We start from the raw sequence: 11945 nt of genomic DNA on the forward strand, positions 1-11945 counted from the left end.
TTGTTTTCTAGAAATGTTAACGATTAATTCGACACAAATGATAGTTCAGTACATAAGTGCGTTGTGAAATCGAGTAACTGAGTCAGAAAACAAGCCCGTCACTCTTTGCAAACAGTATTGAACGACATAACAAGATCGCTGTCACTGATGTTTACAACTTTCATGGCGGCAAACTGGAAGTTTATATGTTATTGAAGAGACTGGTTGTGATGCGTATGTGTGTATTTTTCAAATGATTAATGTTTCACGGACCAGGGTAAATATCAGCAAACTCGCTTCTACAAACCATGTTAATGGAACTCTTTGTGAAACTTGTCTAAGAACGTCGCTCTGTGGTTAGAACAGACTCTACCTGCAGTTTAGAATGGTGTTTTAAAATGTGTTTTTTTAACTAATATACACACAATGCTGTTTTTCTCGAGTGAAAAAATATACTGGTGGGCTAGTTTGATGCAGATTTTTCTAACCACGTTTCCTCTTCTGTCAATCACACTTATCAAGTGCCAAACTGATTTTGTGTGTGTTGTTTTTATCTTTCCTGCCATTTGCAGTGTGTGTTACTTACCTGTCATGGACTATGGACACATTCAGCTGATGGTCGAAGAAAAACACATGATTAATAGATTGATTGTGTTATCATTCAAAGAAAATATTTCCTTTATACAGAGACTATATGATGATTATTATATGATCTCTTCTTTATAGCATTGAAGCAGTAATTATGTATTTTCCAGATTTGTTTTCGTCCTATAATTTTGCTTCTATAGTACTGAATCAGTTGACCCCCAGATTAACTTCAACCTGTATAATGAGTGTTTTTACAGGAACACCTTAATTTTCATGCTATATTTCAAACACCACTTTACGACTTGTCAGATCTAATACTTTTATCATAAAAATGGATCTGTCTGAAAACAGAAAGTGAAAAATGATGTTGGATGATTAATATGAACTTTATTGATTTGCATATATATTTTTGATATCCATAGACAAAGATAGACATTCAGATGACATTCTCTATGTAAGTAAACGTGTGTTTTTTCTATTACAGATGGTTAGTGCTGAACCAAATACTGCAAATACAAACAAATTACAAAGACATTTTATATCACAATGTGAGAAACTTCTCATTGTCCAACAAATGAGATTCATTGGAAATACACTGTTGAATCACCTTAAAGAAACAGGTATGAGAGACTACTTCTGGATGTATTGAATTTTTTCATTTTCACTGATGAATTCAGAACAAATTAATTACATGATTTTTGTCAAAATGTTTAACAAATGTTTATGAGTCGTCAGTATATATTTGTACATGAATGTTTGGTATGATTCTTCACTTAACAAAACTCACACAGTCGTTTTGTTTGTTGGTCCTGTTTAAAATGAATTATTGTGTGGCCTGTGTTTAGTAAGTGGAGCTGAAGCCGCTGAAATTCTTATCATTACTTTAGTATGGCCTTATGGTGTTTATGATTCTGTTTTTCTTTCAAGGAGAGAAAAAGTAATCAAAATGGCGAAGGGGAACTAAAACAAGTGAAGGCGATGTTGAGAAGTGTACTTCTCAGTTGTAAGGAAGGTGTCGCATCACAGAGATTCTTGGGTGAGTATGTATCAGAGTGGTATATTGTGACCAGAACCTAAAAAAATATGTGTGATCTGATGAGTGAGTAAGATTTATGGTGCTTTTAGCATTATTCAAGCAACCCCTTTATTTGGGTTTCACACATTACATCTATGTGGGGAATCAAACTGAGACAATTCACAACATAACACCTTTACCACAAGGCCACCCCACTCCTGGTAGCATGATGACTTGGCCAGGCTGGCCTGTTAGGGAATGTGGTGGTCAAGGCATTGCTCTCCACTCTGAAGTATAAGTTTTGATACCTCATAAAGTTGCAGTGTGTGAGGCTGTTTACTGCCATGATATTGCTGAGGTATTGACATATATATTTGACAGAAATTCATACTGAACATTAGACCAAAGTTGACTTCTCCTCAATAAATCTATGATTTCGGTAAAACCTACGCTGCCTGCAGGATCCATTCGTGTGGTCTTTACTATCTCAAATTGCCTGCCCTCAAGTTCCATTTGCCAATCTGGCTTGGTACGCTGCTTAGTAACTGGGTCTGATGTACCAATCAGAATGCAAGTTACAAGGCAGCCTCCATTATTGGTAAGCAATATCAACAACATGGAAATTGGCAGTATTCATTCTGATCGAGTTTGCAAGGAATTCAACAAAAGGAAAAACAATCATAAACAGGAAGGTTTCAAAGTTCTTTTTAATGGAAATTATGATTAGGTTTCTGGGCAGTATGAGTAACCTATGCTTCCTTTTGTCCTCTTATGTTCTCTTGGTTGGTAACATTGTGGTGAAAATCAAGCACGACTAATTTAAGATGGTGAGTGAGGGAGTATGGTTTTAGGCCGCTTTTAGCAATATTCCAGCAATATCATGGCGAGGTACACAAGAATTGGGCTTCATATTGTACCCATGTGGGGAATCAAACACGTCCAAATGATCTTGTGGTAATAAAAGTGATATTAGAAGTGATGAGACTGAAGTATTCAGCAAGTTATTGCAGTGTTTCTCTGTACACTGCAGTTGACTACCGTGATGTGACTGGGGAGTACCTGCCGTATAAGAAGTTTGGTTTCAGCAGCGTCTCCGACTTCATCGCCTCCATCCCCGACGTTGTACATGTGAGAAGGTATGTTGCTGAGTCCTGATCATGAACATGATTGAGAGGATGCAGGTGTGTGTATGTAGCTTGATGGATGCATGGCGATGATCATGATGATACCATTGTTTCATGATTCAGGCAAGGCGGGGAGGAAATATACCATGCTGTGGCAGATGAAACCACGGCCCACATCCAGAAGCTGGTGTCCAAACAGAGGAGCAAGAAGACAAAGAGGCCACTCCGGAAGGTGAGGGGGCAAGGAATTACCATGGTTCGAGGGGTAGACAGCATGGTTGGAAATCAGGACTATTAGCCCAGGCCAGTTATGTTTATTTTGAAGGTATGCTAATAGTGGGTAGAATTTAAATCATTTGAGCTGGTATTGCTCTACGTTATCACTGCTTGGGATAGTTGAAATGTTTGGTTAATTTCCTGTGCAGAGGGTGGCATTGTGTTTCATAGTTGCTTCCTCACAGCGAGGGACCAGGTTTGAATCCCAATATGGTAAGGTTTGTGAAATTGCTTTTTAGCATTTTAAACTAGGATATTACTTAATGCAACCTCACTCAGTCAGTCATCTTTGGATTTGAATTTGTGACAAAGTATTTAGAGAATTGAAAAATGGTACCATAGATTTAAAATGGGGGAGTCGAATTGGAATTAATGTGATTTTAAAGATTATGTCCCTTTTATATTGTGCATGCATGCCTAATGACATATTAAACGTTATATTTATTTATTGGTATTTTTGTACCATGTGCATACATGTTTGTGTGTTTATAGTTTTACAGTGCTGACCCACATGGATACCCCACTCAGACACTCTGAACTGACCTGTCCTTTGTTTATCCCCTATGTACCATCTTTTGACATCTTTAGACACAACATTTCTGACTGGAACTATTCAACAATTGCACAGTCTAACAGCCATATTCTTCATGTACATTAGATCTATTCGTAAACCCTAAAAAATCTTTAAGATTGTGGAAACAATCTTTTAAATTAGGTCAGTTTTTATTTTTTGTTGTGCATTTTAGTTTATAGTGTAGTAATGATGAGTAAATATTCTTCCAGGCACCAGTGAGGAACCAATTCCGTTTTGGCAACCGACCAATGGGCAGGGGGTACACACCTCCATACCAACCTCAGGGAGGCGGGTACTCAAGACCTCCAGTTCATCAGCCTCACTATGCGGCAGTTAGGAGATTTGATCCACGGCCTTATGTATCATCTCCACAAGTACATAGAGCACCTCTGCTGCCACTGCCCAGGTCCTCTCCAGAGGAATGGTCCAGCTCATCACCACCCTCCTCCCCTATGAACAGTAATGAAGCCTTCCACAACTTCCAGATCACACTGCATAACTCTGCTGGCAGTAGGATGGTTGGTGCCGGGTATGGTGGTCCAAGACCCCGAGCAGGGCGTATGATAATGAGGGCAGTGTCTGAGGCAGTGATGGATTGCCAGGGACAGCCGAGACCGGTTCGTCAATTCTCAATTTGTCTGCAAACTAAGAATGTGTGTGACACAAGAGCTGATTTAGTTGCATCAGGATAGTTTATCAAGATAATACTTGAAATGTTATTGAAATAAACAATGTACATCGTTACAGTTGTAATGATCATAGATACTAGGTGTGTCCAGTTGGAGACCATGTTTTTGTCTGACGTAAGGCCATACACGTTTGTTCATTTCTGCCTGTTGTATGTTTGAAACACTGTTAACAAGATGGGTTTTGGTTACAGAACAGTATTAAATTTGGGCACAAGTTTGAAGTTCCACCACGTTTTCGCCGGAATCACGATTTATTAGGATTAGGAGAGCCGTTCCCAGGTTTGTATAAAGTACTTCCTTGATGTCTGTTTCCCCTGGAGAGTTGTAGTCCATGTTGATGTCACACAATGAGGACAAGTGAGGAATACTTTACTAGGAAATAAAGGCAGAGTGCTGCCAAGAAACTGAACACTTGGGGACAGGAACCCCTTCAGCATCATATTCCAAACTTCTAGGTCTCACTCGGAGAGATCATATAAAACATGAAACCTGATCTGCCGGTTGTTGATGCAGAATCACCTTCCATAAGTAACCTTTGTGATACACAGAATGTTTCGAATGGTATCTTTATCAGGTGTTACTTATTGCAACAACAACTTTCAATGTCATATATTAAGCCTATGTGTTTGTTTGTGATAAGCATGTCTCTACAAGGTACTGTTTTAAAATTAGAAATTAGCTTTCACATGATTCATACAAAAGAAACATGTCATGGTATTAATTTCTGAGACTGCAGCAACTTTGTGTTGTCACAAGGACAGTTTCGCTGAAATTATCTGCATTAAATTTTTGTACAACCTTCCTTCCGTCAGAAACTATAGGTGCTTTCTGACTGGCTTATGTTGACTTCTTGTCAGGCATTTTGTTAATTTGTTAAAGTTTTGTTAGTGCTGTATCCTGTAAAGATAATGTCCTCTGATTTTTGTTTTGTGGTAGCAAGAACTCTAGTCTGATTTGTTTTAGATTGAGCCCAATTGTTCTTACAGCTGTTCCTTTTATGCCAAAGGTACTTTCAGACATCCTTTGTCTATCACAAAGCTTATACAAATACTTCCATAGATGGCAGTTATTTAAGCATGTTTTAATAACCTCAATTCGTTTTCTATTGTAGACAGTAAGGTTTACACACTTACCATTATATTTACCTTATTGTTTTCTTTACAGAAATACAAATATCATAACCATTTCAGTTTAACAGTGTTTAATGTGTGCTATTAATTGCTTGTAGTGATAGTACACTGTTGCTGTATACTATTCTATCAGTCTGTGATTTCTAATTAAGTGAAGATAAGTGATTTCTAAGAAAGAAAGTATTATAGTATTGCATGGTATGTGTCAGTAGGTTTCCACTTTAGGAACTAGATTCATGTATACAGAACTAAAAATTAATGAGTTATTAACCTTTCTTTGAATATATTATATTCTCTATTTAGTGTTTAAACCTCAGGACAAATATTGTCTCATAATCAAATCTAACTGACACTTACATTTGTGATCTGACATTGGTAAGTTTTAGTAGTTACTGCTTTTCACCCCGTGTTTCTGTTTCCCTCTCTGTGTCTTGACCCTCGTCTTGTCCTCACCCCCAGGGCTGCCGACTCCCCTACCCCTACCTGTCCAGATGATGTTCTATGGGGATGGCACAGACTACCTGGAGAAGCTCAATAAGTACATTTGGAAACGGAACCTGCTTCCTATCAAGTTTGACACCACCCAGGCCAAGAGTGGACTGTACGTCAGTTCCGTGAAAGTAGATGGGAGGGTGTTTGCCAGTATTGGTAAGTAGTTGAAACCATAGTGACAATTCTGATACTTTCTCAGAACATAGATTTGCTGATGAAAGATGGATTTTGATGATTTGTAGACATGCAGTACTGATGGTAGCTGAATTAAGGATTTGCAGGGATTAATCTAGACCTGCTTAGAGGCCAATATTTAGTCCCAATTCTGTAACAAATGACAGATTCTTTTTTATAGAGATCATCCTTGGGGTACATATATGCATTTTCTGCAACTGAAAATGTCATGTGACAGTTGTATCAATGTTTTAATAACAATATTGAACAATAAAAAAAGTCGTTTTTATTTATTATACGGCCCTACTACGTGGAGTTACCTCCCTGCCACGCATGCGTGGTCAACCAGGTAAGCACCCAGGCCCATATCATCATTCCTTCTGCTGTCACGCATTGTGTTCACACATGCTTTGACTGTGCTCACCAATTACCATGTCTGAGTCTTCAACTACTGTATGTATGGTCTTTATTCGTTCTTTAGAACGAGCTTTTGACTTTGCAGTTAGTTATTTCTCATTTATGTGACTTTTACACGCGTGTTGTTATTTGCCAATAAACGTTTTATGTTTACATGTCCATTGTCGCATTCACGTGTTTTACATGTGTGTTATTGCTGTGTTGTTATTTGGCGCCACATCAGGCGATTGAAATATTGCTTTATGTACAATTATTGCATGTCGCAGAGCAAAAGAGCAAGCTGCTGACTTTTCTTTAAGGAATTGAGGGAGGAGGGACCCGTCTGAAGCTTCCACAAAAGGCAAGGAAGCCTAGCAAACCCAAATCCTCAGGTTCTAAAGAATCTCAACCTTTTGTATCATTAATACAACAGATGTTTCAGCAACATATGGACTCGGTGAAATCTCTCGTCCATGAGTCAGTTTGGGGACTCCGGCAGGAGTTTCTTGCTCGCTCTGGTCAGGAGACGGAGAGTTCAGGGGTCGGATCGCCAGACTCGGCTAGATCTGTCATCCTTGAGGTACATGTAGAATAGATCTGTTGCCATTGGCTTCGGGTCTGGGAGCTTCAGCCACCCCAGAGAGGGAGGGCTCACACCCAGTCCCTCTCTTGGTACTTGCTCAGGGACTGTTGAGGATTCCCGGTGTTCCGGTTCCTGCGCCCACTTTCCCCATGAGAGCGGAAGAGCCAGTTCTGCCTGTGCTACCTCCTGTGTCTCGGGACTGGGATCCTGGCGTGCTGTCGGTGTCCGGGTCGGATGGTGTCTCGGGGTCTTCCCTTCCCTTGTCGTCTGCAGCTCAGCTTTCCGCTGGGTAGGGGTTCAGGTCCTCTCTTCGGAAGGATCCGGATTCTGGCTCGGGCTCGGGAGCCGAGTTGATGGATGTGGGGGAGGTTGAGGAGTCCGAGGGAGCTTTCTGCTTTTCGTCAGCTTTGCGTGAGGTGCGTCAGCGTATAGCGCAGATGTTACCCCAAGCTGCCGTGTCGACATGCCGTCTGATTCGTCTGAGTTCCGCCTGCTGGGTGAGGCATTTGCTCCTCTGCAGCCTTCACAGATGCAGCTCCGCATTCTTCCGTCACTGATCCAGGATGTAGTGGTTCTGTTGCTCGCTGGTTCTCAGCTCCGATTCGTCTGTCAATTTGTCTGTATTTTTTCCTAAAAAATCTGAGTGGCACTACGAACAAACTTTCACGACTGCGACTGCGACCACTATCTTTGTTGACACTGCCAAGCTTGGATGTAACGACAGCTTAGCTCATTGGCTACTGTGAGAATGCGGAGCCAGCAAAGGGAGGTAATATAATTATCGGGCCAAGCCGTGGATGCATCCAGGGTATAGTGGAGAGTGATCGTAACGTATACCCTGGAGGTTATCAAAAGGCTTTTGCAGCGGCACTGCCCATTAAAGAGATTTGCTCCGCTGCTATTTGGAGCTGGCCTAGCACTTTCATACGGTACTATCAGCTTGAGACACATTCCCGTGATCGAGCACGCTTTGGCCGATCTGTTCTCTCTGGTGGACAGTGTCCTGCCACCCTGACCGAGTGAGTCTTGGTTATTTGGTTTTATGATGCTGAGATCAATTGTTGTGTTAATTGACATATTCGCTGTTGAATTCTAACTTTCAATTTCTCTGATGAGTTATTCAGTTGTAAGTTGTGGTTCCCCTTTACGGTGCTCTCTGGGCGGGGTTTTCATTACACACTATGTGATGTGTTTTATTGCTTAACATGTTGAGGTTGGTCCTCAGTACGTTTCCTCCCTGTCTGGTCATAATGCCTCTCGTGGCAGCTTCACAACACGTGACAGGGTGAGTGTTTTGTTTACGTGATCGCTATTTATTTGGTACTGTGACAGAATTCCCTCGTCCCTAGCCTCCGGTGTTTGGGAGTCTGTGTTAATGCATATATGTACCCCAAGGATGAATTCTATGAAAAAGAATTAGATAAACCTGTAGAGGTTTCCAATTCTTTGAAGAGAATCGTCCTTGGGGTAGGGCCGCCCACCTCCCCGCAATTCTGTTCACTGATTTGTTCAGCAGAAGGAATGATGATATGGGTCTGGGTGCTTACCTGGTTGGCCAACGCATGCGTGGCAGGGAGGTAACTCCATGTGGTGGGGCCGTATAATAAATGAAAAAGGCTTTATTTATTGTACAATATTTTTATTAAAACATTCATACAACTGTCACGTGACATTTTCAGCCGTAGAAAATGCATATATATATATATATATGTATATATGTACCCCAAGGACAATTCTCTTCAAAGAATTGGAAACCTCTACAGGTTTATCTTAATTAGGATTAAGGTCTCTGAAAAATAGGACCTATGCAACCCTCTTCTGCATCTGCAATTGCTCTTTATTGACATAATGCACTCTTGGTGTTTTAGCATATTCCCTCACTGACTCTTAATGATTGGTTACTTCTTACAAACAAGATTGTTTGAGATGTTTAATCAAAAAGAAATTGTATTTGTGTTTACCTCATTTGTGATATTGTTTCAGATCTGTTTGCCACAGCACAGGAGGCTGAGTATGTAGCAGCCAAGAATGCCTGCAATGCCCTGGAAGTGGACAAAGGTACATGTGTACCTAAAGGTTTCGGTAGATAGATGGCGGTGTAGCCCCTTCATTGATATTTACCACATTCAAGGATGAGAATATTTTGTGGATATGCGGAATTTCGTGGATTTGATCGTGCAGGGGTCATTCTTGTGAATCGTCTAAACCTGCGACCCCCAAGACCCCCAGCTCATTTTCCTCCTTTTTCACTCATACCCACTCTCATCCCTGCATAGAGTCTTACCACTGAAAATTCAAAGCCATGAATCTTGGTTCTTTTGAAAGTCTACCACAGAAAAATGTTTTAGGGCAATATCTTCAAACAGCTTTGCCAAAGTTTGATAAAAACTAGGATGCAGCATTGTTTTTTTCTGCATTGATCCTCTATATATGTGTGTACAGTACTATGTACACATTTCTACATTATATAAAACCCTGTGTATGATTGGGCATACACATGTTACAAGTTCAAACTGTGTCATTGTAGTATTTACTAAAGTTGTAAAGGTCAGTGCCTTATGTTATTAAACCCACAATGATTATGACTCATGTATGAAATAACTGGACTACTGTCACTGTTGATTTGTCAGTATACATTCAGTCCTGTAGCCTTGTTTTCCACCCAGATGCATCTCCTGTGGCCGCCAGCAGTAGCATGGCCGTGTCTGATACTGCCCTCCGAGACTGGATACGAGAGGTAGGCATGTCCTACGAGAGTCATGTTGCCAGGGTTTCCTGATAATAGACTCCAGGTTCAGGTTCTCTATAATTAACATGGCCACATGTTTCTTTGGGATGCATAAGTATGTTTATAATGAAAGGTCTAGTTTTGTGGAGAAATGTTCAGCTTTATTAAGGGCAGTATTTGGGATTTCATTCTTCTCAGTCATCTTAAAGCGTAATTTGTTAAAAGAGTCATTTCCCTTAGCCATACCACAATACTATGATCTTAAAGGCACAATGTCACACATTTTCGACACTATTTCGACATATGCACTCACTTTAGCTTCCTATTGATGCAATAAAAGACTTATTATCCCTTACGACTTGCCTGAAATTGATAATTGAAACTTCTAGGCGAACAACTTCCAAACAGGGAACACTTGCCATATATGGAATGTAAACGATTGCTCCGTACATCGACAACTGTCGCACGAAGGGTTGTCGGTGTTTGCCGCACTGGTTTCAATTAAAAGTTGTGCGTGGGATATTCGTAAAGATCGCTCCAAGGGACATAACTCTATTGGGTTCGCTTGAAATAATGTTTGGCTGGTAGAGGACGTGAGAGTCGATTTAATTGCAGTAATCCATCTGAAATTATTAATTTAATATTGTAATCTAAATACGTAATTTTGGGGGCAGCTTCTCTGATGGCTGATAGGTAGTATTATTGAGAGAAATGCATTGGTTTTTTTTTGAGAAGTGTGATGTGACATTGTGCCTTTAGACAGTGTGTAATTTGTTCTACAGAGTTGTGTCCCTTAGCCATTGCAAGATTCTGCAATATAGGTTTGTATCCCAGATTGGCCCTGTTTATGTTTCTCGAGTTTTGATCACTGTACCCATGGTCACCATTACCATACCATTTCACCTTAGTGGTACACATGTAAGACTGTATCACCTTGGGCCTTCCTTCCATCTTCAACTCACATGCCATGATCCAGTAGTTTCTGCCATTGGTAACTATACCATCTCCATCGCTCCATGGACAGCTCTTTTAAGGGGGGGCAGTGGGGTAGCCTTGCAGATAAAGCTTACGCTCATCACACGTCTCTCTCTCTCTCTCTCTCTCTCTCTCTCTCTCTCTCTCCTCTCTCTCTCTCTCGCCACTACCACTCACTCGCTCCTCTCACTCTCCACTCCACTCTCTCACTCTCTCTCTCACTCACTCCACTCACTCTCTCTCCTCTCACTCTCCTCTCTCCTCCTCACTCACTCACTCTCTCACTCACTACCTCCACACTCCTCCTCACTACCACTCACTCTGTGGTTCAATAATTATAACATACAATGCTGGATAAATGATGTTGTATAATATAGTTCAAGTTTTGATGAACTGATGATGACTTTGCAGACCCTGGATCCTCTCCTTAATGGCCTGTGGGGCTGCTGGATCCCTATTCTGTTTAAGGAAAAGTTTCTTGAAGAGGCCCCAGCTCATTTATTGAGCGCAAGATTGGCACATGGGAGGACCTTGTTGAAATAGAAAAGTGAGTGTTTTTTCTAGTCCTCCCTTTTGACACGAAGCATTGTTTAGGTACATGTTGGGTGGGGGACATTCTGCTGTAATCATACCCTGTGAAGATTTGGGTTAGAATATTGATCTGCAGTAACCCATGCTTGTCGTAAGAGGCCACTAACGGGATCGGGTGGTCAGGCTCGCTGGCTTGGTTGACACATGTCATCGGTTCCCAATTGTGCAGGTCAATGCTCATGCTGTTTGATCACTGGATTTGTCTGGTCCAGACTGGGATTATTTACAGACTGCCGCCATATAGTTAGAATATTGCTGAGTGCGGCATGAAACTAAACTCACTCACTCACTCTGGTCCAGACTCAATTATTTACAGACCGCCGCCATATAGCTAGAATATTGCTGAGTGCGGCATGAAACTAAACTCACTCAATCACTCACTCACTCTGGTCAGACTCAATTATTTACAGACTCTGGTCCAGACTCAATTGCGCGCGCCATATAGCTAGAATATTGCTGAGTCGCGGCGCTGAACTAAACTCACTCCTCACTCTGGTCCAGACTCAATTATTTACAGACCACCGCATATAAAGCTAGAATATTGCTGAGTGTGGCATGAAACTAAACTCACTCAAATCACTCCACTCACTCTGGTCCAGACTCAATTATTTACAGACGCCGCCATATAGCT

At 41.1% G+C, this 11945-nt stretch overlaps 1 protein-coding gene across 1 annotated transcript in view; it reads left to right on the forward strand.

The window, feature by feature from the left end:
- Positions 1-1175: 1175 nt before the first annotated feature.
- Positions 1176-11945, forward strand: part of LOC124258942 (tudor domain-containing protein 7-like) — a gene marked incomplete at its 5' end in the record, with an annotated part of 32824 nt that continues 22054 nt past the window's right edge. Inside the window, 10 exon segments of the mRNA XM_046693006.1 lie at positions 1176-1187; positions 1495-1603; positions 2613-2718; positions 2830-2938; positions 3766-4173; positions 4437-4524; positions 5835-6023; positions 9004-9078; positions 9687-9757; positions 11135-11263. Of these exon segments, the coding sequence (XP_046548962.1) occupies positions 1176-1187; positions 1495-1603; positions 2613-2718; positions 2830-2938; positions 3766-4173; positions 4437-4524; positions 5835-6023; positions 9004-9078; positions 9687-9757; positions 11135-11263 (1296 nt within the window).

Source organism: Haliotis rubra, unplaced genomic scaffold (genome assembly GCF_003918875.1).
Source record: "Haliotis rubra isolate DU_JTF1 unplaced genomic scaffold, ASM391887v1 Scf1178, whole genome shotgun sequence".
Taxonomy (NCBI): domain Eukaryota; kingdom Metazoa; phylum Mollusca; class Gastropoda; order Lepetellida; family Haliotidae; genus Haliotis; species Haliotis rubra.